At 56.6% G+C, this 21610-nt stretch overlaps 1 protein-coding gene across 1 annotated transcript in view; it reads left to right on the plus strand.

Annotated features, from left to right (window-relative positions):
• CDH22 (cadherin 22) overlaps positions 1-18626 on the plus strand; it is a 70074-nt gene extending 51448 nt beyond the window's left edge. Inside the window, exons 8-11 of the mRNA XM_077159422.1 lie at positions 9028-9149; positions 9238-9355; positions 14969-15220; positions 18015-18626. Coding sequence (XP_077015537.1) covers positions 9028-9149; positions 9238-9355; positions 14969-15220; positions 18015-18556 — 1034 coding nt within the window. The 3' untranslated portion in view covers positions 18557-18626. The remainder of the gene's footprint in view (positions 1-9027; positions 9150-9237; positions 9356-14968; positions 15221-18014) is intronic.
• The last annotated feature ends 2984 nt before the right edge of the window (positions 18627-21610 follow it).

Consider the following 21610-nt stretch of genomic DNA (forward strand, 5'->3'; position numbering starts at 1 on the left):
AGCTGACCGTGAGGACTGAGATGGGGGCAGGACAGGAGAAGGCTGGGCAAGTGACTCGAGCCCCCTCTCCGAGCTGTAACCAGGACTCCTGCCCCTTCCACCCCAGGATATTAATCAGTGGAAAAGTGGATGGTTCCCGCTTCCCAGTGCTGGGGGTTGAGGATTAAATAGGATAAGACGTGAGTGCATTTAGCCCAGTGGTTGATACTTAATAAATGCTCAATTAATGGAATCTATTGGTCTTGACATATATTGGGCACTGATTCTGTGCCAGGCACTTTACAGGGATGAGCTCATTGAGTCATCCGAGCAGCCCTGAGAGGTGTCACTACCGCTGTTGTCCCAGGGTGCAGGTAAGCGCACTGAGACTCAGCCAGGTGAAGTCATCTGTCCAAATTCCCACCCGTTCCACCCCAGCCTGTCTGACTCCAGAGCCCGCTCTCGCCCAGCCATCCCTCAAGTCACATTTCCTTGGTGCCAGGCATGCGGCCGGGAGCTGTCACATATATCCACCCCCTCCTCCTTCTCGCCACTCCTGTGAATCGAATACAAAAGTATTATCCCCGTTTTACAGAGAAGGAAACAGAGGCTCAGGACGGAAGAGGGGTGTCCCCGAGGTCATAGGGGCGGTTGAGGCAGGGCCACAGCACCCCTGCAGACCTCCGGCTCCCGGGAGCCCACTGCACCACGTGCACTACCTGCCCTTGTCCTCCTGCCCGGGCCCCTTGGCCTCCCGGGAGGCAGAGGGACGGCCGAGGGGTCACAGCAGCTCGCCGGCTCCCGGGCGTAACAAACAGGAGGTGACAGGAATCCGAGGGGACGTGTTTATACACAGCGGCTGAGCCTGGCGGGCACCTCGGGGAACGTGGCACTCAGCCGGGAGCCGGCGCCGTCACCCCGCATTGCCTCGAAGCCTCCTGCAGCCACTTAGTATGCCGGCCCCCCTCTTCCTCAGCGTCTGAGTCATCCATTCTCCCCATGCAGACGCTCCTTCCACTGACATTATCTTTAACGTTTTGTAATCATGAAATATTAATGACCAATATTGAATTTCAAGTACAATTTGTGTCTGAAGGCTTCGGTGGAAAGGGCAGTTGTAAAGGGACAGTGTTCAAAGAGACAGGGGGGACTTGGGAAGTGACCGCTGGCGAGGAGGGTGCCGGGGAGACTGTGTCCAAGCCACCTCCTCCGGGGTCACCAGACCCCGATCTGGTCCAGGAGGGGAGCATCTGGGTGTCCCGGACAGCAGAGGGTTAACCGGGTCAGAAGCTTCGACATCTGGGCCACCTCAGGCCAAGTCGTGTCCCACGGAACCCTGCATTTTCCCTCCCTGCCATGGAGCATGCTTTATGATGAATATATTCATCCGTGTACTTGCTTACTATCTCCCCCAGGAAACTGTGCATTCCGTGGGGGCAGCGTCTGGGCTGTACCTGCAGCTTTCATACCGGGCCTGGCACAAAGGCCATCAGTATTTGCTGGATAAACAGATGGACAGGCTTGTCCCACCGTCGGGGAAGTGGGGTTGAGTGGTGGAGAAGAGCTCGTTCCAGCTGCATGGTTTCCAGCCGTGTGCTCTTGGACAAGTCACTCCCCTTCCCGTTGCCTTAGTTTTCTCATCTAGAAAATGGTGCCATGACAATGAACTCTACCTTATTGGATGACTGCATGGATAGTAACTTTCAGTAAAGGCAGCTTCTGTCTATTTAAAGCTTGCAATAGGCCAGGTGTGGTGCTGAGGTCTTTATATCATCCCCTGGGGATTAGAAATCATGTAAAGAGCCTAGCGTGATGTCTGCACATAGCAGGGGTTTTATTACTAGAGAAAGACTCTGAGAGGAAAGGCAACGTCAGAGATGACGGGTTCCAGCCCCTCCTGCCCCCCACCCTGTCCATAGCTGGGGAAACTGAGGCCCAAGGAAGGGACGCAGTTTGCCCGAGTCAACCGATGAGGCTGGCTGACTCTCAGGCCGGCATTCCTCACGAGGACAGCTGAGGCAGGTCTGAGGGATTTGGAAGAAGGAGCAGGGACGGGATGAGGGCGTGCAGTGCCCTCCGGGGACTCACCCCCACGTGGACCCTCAGCCAGTGTTTTCCGTCACCCACCCTCCGCTGGGCTGGGTGCTGGGATCTGCCATCAGCACGGAGCCAGCTCGGCCACTGGCCTCTGAGCTCACAGGTGGCGGCGAGGGGCACGTCAACAGGCAGTGGCCACGCAGAGTGGACGTGAAGGGGCTGTGGCACTCGGAGCACGGGTGACTCTGAGGGGCAGGAGGCTGGAACCCCTTCCTGGAGGAGCTGACATCTCAGTTGGGCCTCAAGGGCTGAGGACGTCTCTCCAGGCAGAAAGGGGGTGCAGCGCCCCAAGCAGAAAGGCCTCGAAGCTTGGAAGTCCACTGCCGTCCTGAGAGCAGAGAGCCTTCCCTGGGGCTGGGCGCTGAGGCAGCTGAGGGTCTCCTGGAGGCCCCAGGGAGCCGGCGCGGATGTGCCACCCCTGCTTCCCTCGGGTTCAGGGTGGAGGGTGGGTTGGAGGGGTCAAGCCTGGAGCAGGGAGAACAGCGGAGAGGTTGCCAGAAAGAGTCCAGATTTGACGTTGTAGTGTGGGTGCCAGGGCAGGGCTAGGATGGGTGGAAGGAGTCTCCAGAGAGGCAGAGTGCCGTGTAGTCTGAGGAAGGGGCTGCTTCTGAAGGCAGTGAGCTCCCCGTCTCCAGAGGTGTGCAAATCAGATCTGGGCATCTTCTAAAACTGGGCCCTCCTGGAGCTCAGTGCCACCTTAAGGACCTGACAGACGCTGACAGGAACGAAGATTTTGTGACTTTAGATGGTGTCTCAGGAGAACAACCCATTAGGAACCAACTCAGCCCCCCAGGAAGGAAACTTTCTCCCACCCCCCCCCCCCCAAGCCTGGGAATGCTGTGGTTCCAGCCTGCCCAAAGCCTCCAGTCCCCACATGGAAGCCAAACAGACCCACAGAGCCTACGCCCCGAGAGAAGGCGAAGGGCGCCCAGGCTCCTGCTTCCCCCGCAGGTGAGAGGCAGGGCAGGAGGGGCAAGGAGCCTGTTCCCTGCCGCCCTGACACCCACCCCCTGCTGTGAGCACACACCCCCCCCCCGCCCCCAGACCCCCCCCCCCCCCACCGCCCTGCCTGCTTGTCTTGGCCGACTTGTAATTGGGATGATAAATCTTCCTGCCCAGCTGGCCAGCTCTAATCAGAGACTGGAACTGGTTGTTTGGATGCGATTTAAACCTGGGGGGTGGAGGGGGTGTCTGGGCTCTGCTCCCCCCCCCCCCCCCCCGCAAATGTGAGTGGTGAGGGCGCTCCTTCAGACTGCACTCGCTCGCGTTCTCTCTCCCTCTCTTTCTCTCCCCACTTTTCTCTCTTTCCCACGCCCACTCTCTCTCTCTGGGCTTCTCTTTTTCTCTGGAACTGTCAAGGAGAACCTCAGGGCCCAACTCCATTCGTTTTACTTTTGAGAAAAGCTTAGCCCTGAAAGAGACAGTAACTGGCTGCCACAGCCTGACTGCCTGTTGGTTGAGGGGTCCTTGGGGGGGTGCACGCCCCCGGACAGAGCCCCCCGGACATGCTCAGGCTGTCCTGGTTACGCCCCAAGCCACGCTCTAGGCGCCCGTGGCCTAGTCAGGGGGGCCCCAGCCGCCGAAGTCCATGCATTGGACAGGTGTTTATCACACACCCCCTACGGCCGTGCCCTGTTCCAGGTGCTGGGGAAACAGCAGGAAACAAAATAGGCAAAAGTCTCGACTCGCATCCTTGCAGTAAACGACGTAAGTAAGTGCAGACATAAAGGGATGCTGGATAAGTGCTACGGAGAGAAATGAAGCAGGGAAGGGGTCTCTGGTGGGCTAGAGGAGACAGACTGTAAAAAGGTGCCAGGGAAGTTCTCTCTGAGATGACATCTGGGCACAGACCTGGAAGAGGCAGAGGAGCGAGCTTGGAGCAGGGCAAAAGAGGGGGAGTAGGGGAGAGACAAGGCCAGGGAGGTAGCAGGGGACCTCACAGGCTATGCAGGACCTTGGCTTTTTGTCCAGGGTAGAGAGTGGTCAAGGAAAGCTTCCTGGAGGAGGTGGGAGCTTTTGTTTTGGGCTTTGAAGGCAAGTAGAATTCTGACAGGTAAAGATTGTAAGAAAGGCAGTATGATGAGGTGGTTAGAATTCCCACCTTTGGGACCAGACCCAGGGTCAAGTCCCAGCTTCATCAGATGATCTGGTGAGAACTCGGGCAGGTAGCTGCATCTCCTTGAGCCAATTTTCCCATCAGTGAAACAGCGAGAAGACTGTCCCTGCCTCCCACAGTGAACGGCAGGATGAAGTGGGGCAGCACGGATCATGGTCCAGGGTAGGTTAAGTTTGCTGTTGTCCTTCAGGGCACACGTTCCCAGGAGAGCCCTAAAAGGGCCGCCAGGCCAGGCCCCACCTCCTCTTCCCTGCCCGCTCACCCCCAGTCCCCTAAGCCTGGTTTAGCCAGATGAATAACTGCTAGGACCTGGGGTCTTCCTTGGAAGGGATCCAGCGACCCATCATCTATGGCCTTCCCTCTACCCCTGGGCCTTTGCACATGCTGTTCTCAGTCCCTGCAGCACTGTTTCTCTCCCTGTCCCCTTCACCTGATGATTTCCTAGTCACATCTCAGCCCAAATGTCATTTACTCCAGGGAAAACTTCCTTGCACGCCACCAGGGCAGGACCCCCGGCTCCACTTTCTCACAGGCGCTGAGGTTTATTCTTTCAGCTCTCTCACTGTCAGTTCTGCCGCTAGCCCAAGAGACCACATCGGTCTTATACATAGCAGATGTTCAGTCAATAACTGTCAGCAAAAACCAGAAGTCTCTGTTCCAAATGGCCCAGCCCAGTACCTGTCCCTTCTAAAGAAGGGACTCTGAGGCCCGAAGAAGGTAGGAACTCTGCCCACGCTGCCTGGCTCTGGCCTCTTCCCGAGGCAGCCCCTGAGCTGCCCAGCCTCCTTGGCCCCAGAACTTCACCTGCCACCCCCTGGATTAATGGTGAGCCAGCTTAGGGGAAAAAAGCATTGGGCAGAAGCACGTTTAATTTTAATTTAGGAATCAGTTAAGGCTGCAGGCCTGTTCAGCTCTGGGCTGTCAATCACCCTTCCTCAAGGCTGCATCAATTAGTTTAAAAATATTGAATGTAATTTTGCCTGACACAACATATTGCAGCTACTGCAAAATATAATTTATTTTAGAAGAAGAAATAATTAAACTAATTTGCATGTCAGTCAGCTGAACTGAGATGCCAGGAGGGGAGTGGGGCCCGGTGGGGGTCCCAGCCCCGGAGGGGGCACCTGCTACAAGGTGCTAGGTGAAGTCAGTTCAGGTTTGGGTCCACGCAACAGCTGCCACCAGATGGACACGTGTCCAGGCCACAGGGGGGCCCGTTTACGTTGTACCTGAACCAAAGCCGGGCCTGGGCTCGGGAGACCTGGAGGCCAACCCCAGCCCTGCTGCTGACCTGCCTTGTGGCCTGGTCTTGCCCCTCTCTGGGCCTCAGTTTCCCCCTGTGTAAAACGGGATTAACAATACTCCTTCACAGAGTTGTTTTGTGGAGTGAATGAGGTCATCATTTGTTATAAGTTGGAAACAATGCACAGAGGTCAAGGCTATTCAATTGATGGCGTCCCTGTTTTATATCAGAAGCATTAAAGGTGGTAAATGTATGAATTATCTTTTATCAATTATTATAAATGATACTGATTGTGATCAGGAGGGGTTGGAGGAAGTCCAGAGGTGAGAGACCAGGTCAGATCCCCACCCCTGCCTGTCCCCCTTGGGCAGTGATTCACACACACCCTGTAAGACTCACCCATGTAGCTTTCAAAAACCGTCCATGGCCAGGCCGTGGCATCAGTATTCGTTAAAGGCTCCCCAGGGATGCCACCAGGCCGGGGAAGCTCTGCTCAGATGTCAGTGGCACAGGATTTGACTGGGCCAGCCTGAGCTCTGGGGAGTCCTGGCCCCCACCATCTCCGGGGTCCCAGGATAAGTCCTGCAGGTGGCATCTTCGGCAGTGTAGAAGCATTCCCTCTTGGGTGCTCACTCGGTTGCCCTCTCAGATCTGAGACCCTCACTCAGGCCAAAGGTTCATTCAGGGCCTTTCCAAGAGGTGAAGGGTGACATTTAAAAAGAGAAGGTGGGAGGGAGCCCAGCATGGCCCAAAGGAATGGGGGTCCCAGCAGCAGTGGGGCCAGCCCTCCAGTGGAACAGCTTCTCTGCTGCCCCCCCCACGCCACATGGCGCATGGGCCCCTCTCTCCCTCTCTCTCCAGCCCCTACCCCACCCTGCTGCAGGCGCCCCGGCTGTTCCTGCCCGTGTCCCTCGCCCTCCCTCCTCCTCAAGGCGCTGCCGTCTGTCTGCAGCGCGCTCTTAAAAATAACGGCTCACCCGGCATTCCCAGTCACGACTCCCATCTCTCACCCCCGTAAAAGCAAGCGCCCCTCTAATCGCTGAAGTGGCAGATCTGGGTGAGCTGAGAAGATAAGCTGCCCCAGCTGAGGCAAGCTCCAGAGAGGGGTTGGGTCTTAGTTAATTAAAGACTCCCTCCCTCCTCTCCCCAGCCCCCCAGGAGGTGGCCGCACCTGCCTCCCAATCTCCATTTCTCTCTCTTTATCAACACATGAGCAGCTGCATTCAGTGGGCCCCCAAGTTCAGAGAAAGAGGAAGCCAAGCAGCCCCGGCTCCCCACAAAATTCACAGGGTGCCCAGCTGCCTGGAAACTTTCAGGCCGCAGAGAGCGCTTTCTGCTCGCCAGGCTGGAGACCCAGCCAGCAGTCACTGCTTGGAAATAGGGTGTTGTTTCCAGGGGGTGCTCAAGAGGTCACTGGCCGCTGGAACGCAGCAATCAGACCACATTGGCTGAGAGAGCTGAGGACAGAGACCAAGCAGGCACTCAGGGACCCCAGAAAGGGCCAACATTCCAGGTGCTGGAAAGGTACCCCAACATCCTAGAGTCATATAATGTTATTGCTAAAAGGACTGTTTGAGGACATCTGTTTGTTTATTTAACAGATACTTATATAGCACTTACTATGTGTTGTGTATGCAGTTTTAAGAGCTTTGCGGATAGGAATTCCATCCACCCTCTTAACCCAACTATTACTATTAACCTCATCTTGCAAGTGAGAAAACCAAGGCACAGAGAGGGTAAGTGACCTGACCCAGGTCACATAGCCAGGAAGCAGCAGAGATGGGATAGATGCTGCTTGGCTCCACCATCCTTGGCTCTTCAGCAATGTGCTGTCCTCATTTTCCAGGTGTGGAAATTGCTATCGGAGAGGGAAAGGTCTTGCCCAAGATCAAACTCTGGGTCAGGGGCAGGGCCACTGGAATCCAGGCCTCCTTCTTCCTCAGTTTTCCCAGGCTTCGTTCATTCATTCACCAAATGTATTACAACTTGCTATGCTGCGACCCAGGGATGAATGAGACCAGGGCGTGGGCTTCAGGGACATGATAGTTGAAGGGGTGGGGGTCTGGCCCACACCCACCTCCGGTGGGCTTGTCTTGCTCTCAGGATAGAGTTTTTGTTTGTTTGTTTTATTTTTTATTTGTTCTCAGGATAGAGTTTTGAAAGAGCAGAGGTCTTGAAGTTCCACTGCCAGCTGCGTGGACTGAAGACCAGTTTTTAAAACTTCCCCATGTTTTAGTTTGTCCTCTGCAAGATGGAGATAAAAATTGTACCAAGCCATGAGATTTCTGCAAGGATACCTGAAATACTGGATGTGCACCCCTCACGTGCTTTCTGTGCACTCTGTGGTGGTGGAGGTGGAGGTGACGGTGGAGATGGCGGTGGCGGTGGCGGTGGAGGTGGAGGTGGAGGTGGAGGTGGCGGTGGAGGTGGCGGTGGAGGTGGAGGTGGCGGTAGAGGTGGCGGTGGAGGTGGTGGTGGTGGTGGAGGTGGAGATGGTGGTGGAGGTGATGGTGGTGCTGGAGGTGGTGGCAGTGGAGGTGGCGGTGGAGGTGGCGGTGGAGGTGGTGGTGGCGGTGGAGGTGAAGATGGCAGTAGAGGTAGTGGTGGTGGTGGTGGAGGTGATGGTGGAGGTGGAGGTGGTAGAGGTGGAGGTGGTGGTGGAGGTGGAGGTGGTAGAGGTGGAGGTGGTGGTGGTGGTGGAGGTGGTGGTGGAGGTGGAGGTGGTAGAGGTGGAGGTGGAGGTGGAGGTGGTGGTGGAGGTGGAGGTGGCGGTGGCGGTGGCAGTGGAGGTGGAGGTGGAGGTGACGGTGGAGGTGGAGGTGGCGGTGGAGGTGGCGGTGGTGGTGGAGGTGGAGGTGGCGGTAGAGGTGGCGGTGGCGGTGGAGGTGATGTTGGTGATGAGATGGTGGTATCAGTGATTTTGGTGGGGGTGGTGGTAGTAATGGTACAAATGGCGATTGTGACGGTGGTGCTGGGGAACGGGGTGATGATCATAATGCCTTTGGTGTTTGTGTTGGTGGCAGAAACGAGGCTGAGCTAGTGAATGTGGTGCTGGATGTGAGTGGTGATGGTGGTGCTGATGAACTCATGATGGAAGTGTTGATGATCATGGAGGTGGTGATGATGGCAGAGATGTGGTGATGGCGTCGGTGATGGTGGGGATGGAGGTGGTGGGACTGGAAGCTATGGTGGTAGAGGTGGTGGTAATCATTCCACTGCATTGGAAGTGTCGGTATTGGCGATGATGATGGTGACAGTGGTGGTGAAGATAATAATAGAGATAGTGAAGGTGTCTGGGTGATAGTGAGGGGTTGATTCTGGGGATTATGGTGGTAAAGGTTGTGGAGATGATGCCAGTGGTAACGGTGGAGATGGTGGTGGTGATGGGAAGGGTGGTGGTCCAGTGGTGGTAAGAGTGGAGATGATTACTCACTTATATCTAGACATCACCAGTTCTGGGCCTGTCAGCAGCTTAGTCAACCCACAGATCTCTCAGGTGACACCCCCCCCCAATCCTGCTCTAGTAGCAGAGAGAAGGTTGTCTGCACCCCATGGTTGATGCCCCGCCCCCGCTCCTGTGCTCTGGTTTCAGAAAACCACGCCCAGCTATCCCGGGCATCTCTGAGGATCCGAATCCTGGATGTGAATGACAATCCGCCCGAGCTGGCCACACCCTACGAGGCAGCCGTGTGTGAGGATGCCGAGCCAGGCCAGGTACCGCTAAGGGGCTGGGACTGGGGGGCTGCCAGCCCGGGGCTCCTTCCACTCAGCCTCACCCCCAGCCGTCCACCTCCCCCTTCAGCTCGTCCAGACCATCAGTGTGGTGGACAGGGACGAGCCCCAGGGTGGGCATCGCTTCTACTTCCGCCTGGTGCCCGAAGCGCCCAGCAGCCCCCACTTCTCCTTGCTCGATATCCAAGGTGAGTTACTGCTGAGCCTCCCAATCTCGGCTGCGCAGGGGAGGGGCCTAGCCTCCTGGTCCCTCCTATATTATAGATGGAGAGACTGGGGCATGCAGAGGGTCCGGGTTGGGTCTAGGATAACGAAGGAGTCCGGGACAAGCTGGACCTGTCCCCCGAGCCATGGGGAACAAGCAGGCGGGGTCAGTGGAGTGAAGCGGGACATCCCGAGGGTAGGGAGAGATGGATGGAAGGGTACAGAGAGGCATGAGGCGAGAGTGGTCAGGGCAGGCATGCTGCTAGGGTGGAAAGAGCCTCCTGTTCCACGTGAAGGTTGAAATAACCCCCCTGTACACACTCCCCACCCTTCCGTCTAAAAGGTGCTTCATCTCACTCCATTTCTGTTCGCATCCTCACAGCCACCCTGGGAGATGGTTTTGCAGTCTGTTGTGCAGGCAATGAGACTTGGGCTCTAAGAGGACAGGGACCGGCCCAGGGTCACAGAGGGAGCTGAGGGGCTGGGACTGAAACCCCACCTGCCTCAGCTCCAGGGTTCCTCCTGCCTTAGTACCCCACCTTTAAGCACAGCGAACCCACCGTGACCTTCTCCAGAAAGTTCCCCAGAAAGTTGAGGCTTGGACCTTTGAAGGATGGAATCGGAGATGGGGGCGCTTAAGGGTTGGTGGCTGGGAGCCAGGGACTTGGGGCCAGGCTCAGAGGGCGGCTCCTTGTGCCAGCCTGGCAGCTGCTTCTCTAAGTCTCAGTTTCATTGTCTGAAATGGGGCTGATGAGGCTGCTGCTCGTGCGCCGGGGACCCCAGGCTGCTGTCAGTGCTTAACACATGTCAGTTCCTTCATTCAGCAGTGACTGATCCTACGACACACAAGCCCCTGGTGGGCCCTGGAAGTACGGTGGCAAACAAGACAAAATCCCTGCCCTTGTGGAGTTTACATTCGAGTGAAAGGAGACAGGAACTAAACATAAATAAATATGATAATTGGCTGTGGGAAAAAATAATGCAATCTCCACAAGAGTCTGAACTTTTTTTTTTGTTTTTACTGCCAGACCTGGGTGCCCAGAGTAGTGCCTGGTGTATAGTAGGTGATCAAGTTTGATAAATGAAAAAAAATGAAGGTAAAAGGAAAGAACGTGATGAAGTGATGGAGAGGGGAAGCTGTTCTAAGTAGGGAAGTCCTTGTTGACAGGCTCATTTGCATAGGGATCTGAAGGAAATGAGGCCACACAGGGAGCAGGGCCAAGGGCAATATCCAGACGGGAGAAACAGCAAGTGCAAAGGCCCTGAGGTACGAGCAAAAAGGAGACCGGCCTAGCTGGAGCGAGTGAGTGGCAGGACTGGGAGGAGACATGGTCAGAGAGGCTGTGGGGGCCAGTTCATTTTGGCTCCTTCTGGCCCTGGAATGAATCTGGGGTCACCCCAGGACCTTTACATCACCACCAGTAGCCTGCAAAGGGGAGGGACCCTCAGTGACGTGAAGGCCTAACCAGTCTGTGTTATTTAACTACCAGTGCAAGTCGGATACCTGATCAGAGGGATGTTGAGCATAACTGGAACAGGATTCCAGGGCCCTGCCAGGCTGGACATTAACTCCTTAGTTGGTTTTGGCAAGGTCTGGGGGAGGGGTACCGGCGGCAAAGGCAGAGGCAGCAGGGGAGACTTGGGGGACTCAGAGCAGCCACTATTTAGACCTTTCTAGATGTATTTCAGTATTTTAACAACGGGTGCAGCCCTGCCTGCTCACCAGTCCACTGCTGTCCTGGGCTGGCCCCAGGAGACACAGGTCGCCCTGGTCGACCTCACCCCAGGGGGCCTCAAGTCCTGCTCACACTGTCTGGGTTTGGCCAGAGGCCACCGGAGCTCACATCCCGTGTGATCACCTGACACGAGCTCGGGGGGCAAGGGGACAGCAGTGTCCCTGAGGTCAGGGCATCCACAGAAGGCTCCTTCTCCAGGCCCCTAGCCCCTTCCCTCCACGTGCCAAGCCCCCTCCTCCTCAGCATATAAATATCCTGGGTGACAAATGGCTACCCCAACCCATCTGTTTCTTTGTACAAATTTGTAGCCAGTTTGGAAACGTGATTTATAAATATTGCTTTTGCAGCCAGGGATTGACACTGATGTATGTCAGGACAGATGGATGGGTGCAGTGCCAGGCACAGAGCCCGCCTAGGAGGGTGGGGTGAGGGCCCGGGGCAGCCAGAGCCACCCCCAGCTGAGGTCAGCTGGAGCCCGGGATGCAGGATGCTCAGGGACCCCCTTTTGGGGGGCAGAGGAGCAGCAGGCACCAGGACGCTCAGAACACATAGCTCCATGGCCAAAGACAGCAATCCTGGGAGGCAACCATCTCCCCTTCACTCCCCCTGCCCTTGCGTAGGAGTTTGAGGCTGAGCCGGGGCCAGCCTCTCATTTCTAAAATCTGCTACTTCTCTCTGCCTCCACTACCACTGCACCTCACACCGAAAGCACACGAGAGCTTCCTAACTGGTCTTCACAGCCACTCTCTTATTTCAGATCACAAGCTCCCCCAGCTAGAATGTAGGATCAGAGGGGAACGGACCATGCATGCCTGGTTCGCTGCTGTTCCCCCAGGGCTGGAACAGTCCTGACATGTAGAGGTGCTCAGTTAATATTTGCTGCTGAATGAATGAATGATGTGTCTTTAGATCACTCCTTTACTTAAAACCCACCAATATTATCTTGGAAGAAAATAATTCAAATTTTTAGAAAATAACCCAAATTCCTTTCTATGGCCCCCAAGACTGTCCATGAGAGCCCCTGCCTACCCCTCCAGCCTCATCTTGACTCACTCCAGCCATCCCACTCATCCCTCCAGCTGCACCAAACGGCTTTCAGTTCCTTGAGTGTATTATGCGCCTTCCAACTTCAGCGCCTTTGCATCAACCGTTCCCTCTCCCGATTAATACCTACGCGTCTTTCAGGACCCAGCACTGATAGCACTTCCTACAAGAAGTCCTCCCTGTCCTCCCAAGCTAGGGCAGGTCCTCTCTTATGGGCTGTTCCTATACTTTTCCTTCACAGCATTCATCTTGGCTTGTCATTGTAAACTCAGTTGTGGGTTTATTTGATTCCTATTTGTCTCTCACATTAGAATATGAGCTCAGATCCAGGGCTCTTCACTGTTTTCCCCCAGTTCCTAGAATGAAGCTAGCACATAGTACTTACTCAATAAAGATGTGTTGGATGGATGAATGCATGGAAGGACAGAAGGAAGGGAGGGAGGGAGGGAGGGGAGGAAAGGAGGGAGAGAGGGAGGGAGGGGAGGAAAGGAGGGAGGGAGGGAGGGAGGGGAGGAAAGGAGGGAGGGAGGGAGGGAGGGGAGGAAAGGAGGAAAAGAGGGAGGGAGGGAGGGAGGGGGGCGGGGAGGAAGGAAGGAAGGAAGGAAGGAAGGGAAGGATGGATGGATGGAAGAATGGAAGGATCAGTGGATGGATGGATGAAAAAGGTAGCTATACCACCAACTCCCTGGATAAACTCAGACTTCTCTCTGAGCCTCAGTTTCCACATATGTAAAATGGGGATAATGCCACAACTTTTGTGATTGTGAGCAAGATGATTATGTATTTAAAGTACCCAACACAGTCCTTGACACATACAGAGCTTCCAGTCAATGCAGTTGAATCCACACCATTCTCTCTTTTCCTATCTTGCCCTTGAGTCTTCCTTCCCCAGGGAAGGCAGATATTTTCACAGCTGGGGTTGACTCACGGTTTGACAGGAGGGCTGGAGTTCAAGCCAGAGCCTGAGTAGCTGACCCAGGACTCCAAGTTATCCCAAAAGTAGTGGTTCATTCACGCATCATTCTCCAGGCCTGGCTCCGTGTCAGGTCCCGACTGACCACATGGCAAAGAGACAGGCACCCAGGAATATAACATAAACTTATGGGTGCTGTGACAGGGTGTGTGTGGCTCTTTGCAGTCAGAGCAGGGCTGGGGAGCAGCCATAAATCCTCCCTCCCTGGAAGGTGGAGAAGGGACGCCACAGAAAAGAGGCAGCATTTCGCTGGAGCGTCTCAGGTGAGACCTTCCCCAGGCAAGGCGGAGAGGGTGCTCCACACAGCGGGAAGTGCGTGCAGAGACGCGGGGCAGCCAAGGCGGGGAGCAGGCGCGTAGTGTGGCCAGAGATAGGGGTGAGGCTGGCATGAGAACCAGCGCTGCCTGAGGAGGGTGGTGCCCAGGAACGATCCGAGGGCTCCTGGGTACATGACCCCGCTTAATCCTCACGTCCACAAGGAGGAAATGCTACTGTTTTTCTCAGGTTACAAATGTGGAAACTGAGGTCAAAGACTCTACGTGAGTTTCCCAGGCTCATCAATGATGGACCCAGCATTATTTCTAGCATTTGAATGGATAGTTGCAAATAGTAAGAGTAATAGACTAGCATAATGAGCCCTCGTGTGCTCGTCACACGGCTTCGCCCCCTGACCGATCTTCTCGGGTCCACTTTGCAGCTGTGCCCCGGGTCACAGAGCCAGGCCCTCCAAGGGCCCGCTCCCCTGCAGCGTGTCCATCACGGGCAAGACCAGGCCTGGGGCTTTCCAGTCGGGGCTGAGTCAACCGAGACCAGCCTGGGGGCAGGGAGAAGGACGGGCTTGCGGGGTGGAGGCCTCGGCCCCGGCAGGAAGGCAGGAGACCTCCCTCGGCAGAACTGGCCGCCAAGGTGGGGGCAGCAGCCAGCTGGGCGCCGGGCCCTCCTGTGCCACCACGTCAGCAGCCTGGCGGAAAGGGGAATGCAGGCCCCTAGGAGAGATGGAGGGGAGGGAAGAGAGGAGGGGAAGTGAGCACCGGTGGTCACCGAAGCCCAAGTCCCAAGACCAGACCCCCGTTCCCCTGGGTACCGCCTGGCTGTCCCAGCAACAGGCTGACCCAGCAGAATGGGTGCATTTCTGTTGTTCACTGTCCCCTCTGGCCTCGCTTCCCCAGGTGTAAAAAGGAAAGACGTGGATGAGGAGAGCCTGGTGCTCTGGGGTCCTGCATCAGGCCCCACCGCCAGGCCCCCACCCCCAAGCTCAGCCTCTTAACTAGAGCCTCAGCGCCTGCACCAGGGCTCTAGACAGGCTCGGGGGTATTGGGGGACAGAGAGGTCCCTCAGCCAAAGGAGGGTGCCAGCCGGTCCCCTCTGAGGACCCAAGACTTGTCAGGGCCCGACAGACCAGAGCGTAAGGACCGCTGGCCAGCCGGGGTCCGAGCGCCCTGGGCAGCTGGGGCGGAACCTGAGAGGGAACAAAAGCAGGATGTTAAGATGAAAAACCAAAGCAAAACAAATGACAGAGCCAGGGACAGGACCTTGGCCTAGCCGGAGACAGAATCTTGGAAAAGCTGGGGACAGGACCTTGGCAGAGCTGGGGACAAAATCTTGGAAGAGCCGAACACAGAGTCTTGAGACAGCTGGGACTAGCATCCTGGGACAGCTGAGGACCGAAGCACGGGCTGGGTGGCTGGGGACAGCAGAGGCCGCCGGGGAGACGGTCAGGGAACCGGGTCACAGGGCTGGGGGTGGGGGGGAGGGCAGGCGCAGTAGCTGGGGCGGAAGCGGGAGGCGGTGGGGGACGGGCTGGCCTTGGGGTGCCATCACAGCCACCCCCTCTCCCGGAGCAGACAACACGGCGGCCGTGCACACGCAGCACGTGGGCTTCAACCGGCAGGACCAGGACGTGTTCCTGCTGCCCATCCTGGTGGTGGACGACGGGCCGGCCCCGCTCAGCAGCACCGGCACCCTCACCATCCGTGTGTGCGGCTGCGATAGCGCCGGCACCATCCAGTCCTGCAACGCCACGGCCTTCGCCATGGCCGCCTCCCTCAGCCCCGGCGCCCTCATCGCTCTGCTGGTCTGCGCCCTCATCCTGGTCGGTGAGTCCACCGAGAGCCATCTCCTTGCCTGGTGGCCTCCGGTCCCAGCTCCAGGCTTTCCTCCCCACCGGGCCTCAGTTTCCCTCTCCGTGCAGAGATGGTCCAGCCCAAAGGATGGCCAAGCCCTAACACACCCGTGAGGCGTCCTCTAAGTTCAGAGAAGCACCCTACCCCAACTTGAGTCCTGCGGGCCCCACCGCCACCCAGCCCGCACGCCTCTCCCCAGTCAACATCTAATTTTTTAAAACAAAATGTATTTTTTAACATTCTCCTGTGTATGGTACTTTGTAACTCTCTATGTATTGGTAAAAAAGGGATACTGTGACTCTCACAACCACCCAGCCAGGCATATCATTCCCATTTTTCAGATGAGGAAACTGAGGTTCAGAGAGGCTACGTGGCTAAGGGAGGTACACAGGGAGCCTCTTAACTCACTTCCTGTGTTCCCTGATCCTTTAAGGACACCGCCTGTGGTGTATCTAAACTGGGGACAAAACCTTGGGGCAGCTGGGGCCACGGCTTAAGATATTAGGGCGAAAAATCCAATCTGGTGCCAGTCCCGCCGACAGCCATCTGAGCCCCCAAATGACCCCACTGAAGAGGCTCCAGGAGCTGAACTAGATTCCAGTGGCCAAAATGCCACCTAGCACCATCACAGCCTCGCAAGGTCAGAGACATGGCCCGGCCTCAGCTCAAGCCTGGGTGGCACGCACAGCCAGGGCGACGGGCACTCAGGGAGCTCCAGGCTGCAGACAGTTTTGCTCAGTTCCCGGGGAGATGCCGGCTGCACCCCACCCCCTCCTTCCACCTCCCCCTGGTGTGGCCCCTACCTACCCTCAGGGGCCCCAGGGTGGCCCCGTTCGAACACACTGCCCCTCCTCAGGCCCCTGAAGCAGCCCTGGGCAGGCTCTTCCTGGCCGGGCAGCCCAGGCCCCCCTGCCCAGGCCCCCCTGCCTTCCCCACCCTCAGAAGCCCTTTTTCCAGAGGGTGCACTTTACAGTGGTTTCATTTTCTGAGGCAGTGCAAACAAATTTCTGCCTAATTGCCCACAAACGAAGAAAGTGCACATCAGTGCTCTAAAGGTGACGGGCGGAATCGCTGATCAGGCCGAGCACATCTGTCGCCGCCGCCCGCGCTCCCCACCATCTGCTCTCGTAGGCATCCCCGCAGCGGCTCCCGGCCTCTGACAACGAACGCCGCCCATCCATCTTTCCCACTTCTCCCCTGACACCTCCCTTCCCTCGTGCCCTCCCTCTGGACCTGCTCGCTGGGCCCCACCCTCTTCCCTGTCACAGGACACCGCGTTAGGCTGACAGCCAGCCCCTGTCCCCGTGGCAGTGGCAGCTGACTCTGGCCACCGGCCTGGCTGGAGCCATCGGGAGCAGCAAGAAGAATCTAGAACAGTCCCCAGCCTATATCCATCCATCCATCCATCTATCCATCCGTACATCCATCTATTCATTTCATCCTCTCACTCATTCCTGCGTTTACTTGTATGTCCATTCGGGGAGCAGCTCAAATCTGCAAGACTTTTCCATGCACTGGGGATTCATCAGTAAGTCAAAAGTCCTGAGTTTCTGGAAAGGTGGAGTGGCCATTTCTGAGATGGGGCAGTCTAAGGGGAGAGAAAGGAGAGAGATCATGACTTCAACTTTAAACATCTTACTTTTGAGATTCTCGTGGTCACCCAAGAGGACACGTTGAGTAGGATGTTGGATACACAGTCTGGGAGAAGTCCAGGCTGGAGGTTGAGATGTGGGAGATGTCAGCCTCTAAATGGAACCAAAAGCCACTAGTTAGAGGAGGGGGACCGTGTCCTAGGACATCTCACGTCAAGAAGTCAGAGAGATGAGAAGCCTGCTTAGAAGACAGAGAACGAATAATCAGGGAGGAGGGAAGAGAATGTGGAGTCCTGGAAGTCACGTGAAAAAAGCCAAGAGAGGACGATTCATTCATTCACTCATCTCCCCAACTCTCCATCCAACTCTTCATTCATTCATCCATCCAACAAGTAGCTTCCAGTGCTCACTGCCTGCTAGGCACCAGCCGGGGGAGCATTTCCCTGACCCGCCAGGGTAGTTGGGGATCTGTTAACACGGCAGGGTTGGGGCTCCTAAATTTGAGTGACCTCATCATCACCTTAAAACAGACAGCTGGGCCTGTAGATCTAGGGTAATGCCCAAGATTTACATTTCTGACAAGTGCCCAGGTGACGGTGGGGCTGCTAGTTCAGGGACCAATAGGGCAGAGCCCATTACCAGAGGAGCCCAGAGGGGAAGGCACTGAGCCTCTCCTGGAGCCCACAGGGAAGGTTCCTGCAGGAGACTCCTGGACCTGAGACTCCAAGGACTGAGCAGGGGCTCAGGGCTTCTGAAGTGGACAGAGGACGGTGAGGATGAAGGTGAAAGGTCAGAGTCAAGGACATCTCTCACTCCCTCAGGCCCATTTGTCCTTCATCTGTCCCCTCCCACCCCCCAGGCCTAAGGTCTTTCTGAGTGAGGGTGGGGACCTCCGAGGTATAACCCAGCTCCCAACACCCTTGAAAACTCTTAACATAGCTCTCTATGCTGCTCAGCAGGGGTAGGCTAGCCTCAACTTGCATACCTCCCAAGATGGGTAGCTCACTACCTCTCCAGAGAGCCAGCTCAGTTTTGACTGGAAGACAGGTCTTCTTGGGCATAAATGTAGGGAATTCCACCACTGTGGGGGGCTCCCCTTTGTCCTGAGGGAGGGGTGTCCCCAGAAGCCCCCCCGCGTGGCTGGGCCTCACTCGCCCTCTTCTCCCCCGGTGCAGTGCTGGTGCTGCTGATTCTCACCCTCCGACGCCACCACAAAAGCCACCTGAGCTCGGACGACGACGAGGACATGCGGGACAACGTCATCAAATACAACGACGAGGGCGGCGGCGAGCAGGACACGGAAGCCTACGACATGTCGGCGCTGCGGAGCCTCTACGACTTCGGCGAGCTCAAGGGCGGCGACGCGGGCGGCAGCGGGGGCCCAGACAGCTCCCCCCAGGCCCGCCTGCCGTCGGAGCGCCGCTCGCTGCCGCGGGAGCAGCCCAGCCCCGAGCCGGACTTCGCCCTGTTCAGGGACTTCATCGGCCGCAAGGTGGCGCTGGCGGACGGGGACCTGTCGGTGCCGCCCTACGACGCCTTCCAGACCTACGCCTTCGAGGGCGCGGACTCGCCGGCGGCCTCGCTCAGCTCGCTGCACAGCGGCTCGTCGGGCTCGGAGCAGGACTTTGCCTATCTCAGCAGCTGGGGCCCGCGCTTCAGGCCCCTGGCCGCGCTCTATGCCGGCCACCGCGCGGACGACGAGGCCCCGGCCTCCTAGCCTCCACCCCCACCCCGCCACGGCCTGCCGTCGGCCCGCCCCGTCGGGGGCCTCCTTGGGCCCGAGGACCAAAGCATTCCTCATCCCCGTCCCCACCCTCCCACCCTCCGCGGGCGGCCGGACGGGAGCGACTTGTGAGGGGCGGACACCCCTACGTGCTCTACCCCAACCCCCGGGCAGCTTTCGGACCCAGGGACGCGGAAATTACAACCAGCGTCATTAAAACTGCGGCGACACCTGGCATCGCCTGCGTGGCTCTGGGGTTAGAAAGGGAGATGGGGTGGGGTGGTGGCAATAAGGAGGGGCAGGACCCTCAGTCCTGGCTCAGGATTCGGGGTGCTGGAGGGTTAACTCTGATGACCCAAACAGGGTTAAGAGAAGAGAAAGAAGGGCTGTTGATTTACTAAATGTCTGCTATGTGCTGGGATGCTGTAGGGAGACCACCTCAGTTGTCATGGAAACCATGAGGCAGGGTCCTCCACCTAACAAGCGGGGAAAGCTGCCCAGAGAGGTTAGGGTACCTGTCCAAGGCAGCCCAGCGAGTGAATGGCGGAGTTCCGGCAGTTATCAACTGCCTGGCCTCAGACAAGTTACCTCCTTTCTCTGGGCCTCAGTTTCCTCACCTGTCAAATGGGGTTAATAAAGAAGCTACCTCGGAGAATGTGGAGGATAGCAGGGATTGATACCTGCTGAGTACTTAGGGACAGTGCCTGGCACATCATAAGTGTTCACTAAATGTTAGCTGTTGTCACTCTTAGCACCTTCATTGTCATTGCTAGAAGCCCAGTGTCTCTGCCTCCCAGAACTCAGCTCCCTCTGCTGCCCCAGGTGTCCTCCCCCTTTTCCCATCATCCCTAAGGGTGGAGGAAATGGTGTCAACTGTGATCTCCTGCTCCCACCCAGGGTTGGGGGTGGGGACACCCCCAGGGGCTTCAGAGCGTTCTGGAGTCATGAGGCTGCCGTAGATGCTGGCGGTGAATCCAGCTGGGACTCAAAGAATGAATAGAACGTGGCTGAGCACGAGCATTCCAAGCAGAAGCACGTCAGCAAAGGAGATGGTGGGAGATCAGGTGGGGGCTTCGGGAGAGGTGTGTGGCCCCAGAGGCTGGACCCTGGGGTGGGAGGATGGTGGGATGTGGGGCAGGGAAGGTTGATTGGAAGCAGACTGAAAAGATCTTGAAAGCCAGGCTAAGGAACTTGACACTTTGCTCAACTTGAACATGTCCAAAAAGGGTAGCTAATGGTGGTGATGGGGGAAGGGTTGGGGGTATCAACCCAAGTGGAGGGATATTTGGGGCCCTCAGCTCATCCTCCGTGGGACCCTTAACCCATGGTTCCTACAGCTCATGCTGCAAATGGGTACAGTAACTTGGGGAGACATGGGCTCACCTCCCTCAGCCGTGTGTGCCCAGCTCTCATAGAATCCCAACAATTTTTAGGTTGGTTGTTGACATCCCATTATGCCACGCAGGAAGTTGAGACTCAGAGGGGCAAGGTGATGGGCTCAAGATCACTCAGAGTAGGGGACAGAGCTGGGACAATGCCGGTTCCCCGACTCCGTAGGCACCAGCTGTCGGCCCAGGCTCCTGCCAAGAAGGAGGTTACTGGGAACTACGTCTCTAGAGAGCACACGGACAGGGTTCACAAGGACCCTTGAACAAAAGCCAAACCCTGGAGACTGGGAATGCCTTGGCCAATGTCAGACAAAGTTAAAGAACATTATTCATCCAGACTCACCTTCTGAGCCTCTGGGTCTGGCATTTACCAGCTGTGTGACCTTGGACAAGTCGTTTACCCTCTCTGTCCCTCAATGTTCTTATCTGTAAAGTGGGCACACTCATAGCACCTATTTGTAGGGTTGTAGCGAGGGCTTAATGCAATAATAGAAGCTGACACTTACTGAGCGGTCCATGTACCAGGCACTGCTCTAAGCACTCTACAGGAATTAACTCGTTTCATCCTACAGCAACCCAACGAGCTCTCCCCATTTCATAGGCGAGGAAACTGAAACACAGAGAATTTAAGTAACTTGCCCAAGATCAAATTGCTACTAAGAGGAGTTGCCACGATTAGAAGCAGGGCATGTTGGCCCCAGAACCCACCCCACTGATGGCACACAGTGTCTGCCACACAGCATGCTCACATATTCCAGATGAATCCTGATGGCAGCTGTCTGGGCTCCTGGAGAGCTTGATTCTCCCCTCACTGCATTCTAGAGCCTGTGGGAGCCCTGGAGCCGCCCCATGACTGCTGCTAATTCAGGCGGGGGCAGGAGGGCAATGCTCTCCCCATCCCCTCTGCTGCACTCCCTGCAACCACACCTGCTGTCTCCATCAGGCCCTGAGCCAACGCAGGAATGAAAACCAATGAATCCAGCCCCTTCTCTGACTCCACGAGACGCCCACTCATGCCAGGCATCTCATGAGTTTGAGATAATTTTCTTGAGTTGGGGACCCATAAGAGGATCACCCTGTGGGGTACCTGGCCTTTGGCTGTCTCACCAGCTCCCTCCAGATTCCCTCCCAAATGCTCCAAATTCTTCTCCCTGTGTCATGCAGAGAGTCTGGCCACCCCAGCTCCTGGGGTCTGCAAAGGTGCATACCCAACTCTGTCAAGGAGGTCAGAGAACTAAGAGTTACCACGAGCGCCCTCCTTCCAGGGGGAAATGATAAATCCTCCCCATTTTATCATCATCGCTGCCGCCATCATTATCATGGGATGGGAGTGTGCTGGGGAACATGAGCAAGAACTGATGGATAATTGGGCAAGAATTTCAGAGGCGGGGATATTGATGACAGCAGCAGTGACAACGAGCATGCTGATGGACGCAGCGCACTTACACAGCGCTTGCTGGTGCCAAAGTCTCTTCTCAGCACTGTACATTATTAAAACCAGCACGGGTCAGACCCGTGGGGCGTGGGCTCCATCTCGCTGTCTAGCGCATGACATACTTGCCTGTTGGATTGTGAGCAGGCGCGCTCATTAGCGCCATGCTATGGAGGAGAAGCCCAAGGCTTACAGGTGGAGAGGGCACAAAGCTGATCAGGGCGTGGG

Source organism: Tamandua tetradactyla, chromosome 1, assembly GCF_023851605.1.
Source record: "Tamandua tetradactyla isolate mTamTet1 chromosome 1, mTamTet1.pri, whole genome shotgun sequence".
Taxonomy (NCBI): Eukaryota; Metazoa; Chordata; class Mammalia; order Pilosa; family Myrmecophagidae; genus Tamandua; species Tamandua tetradactyla.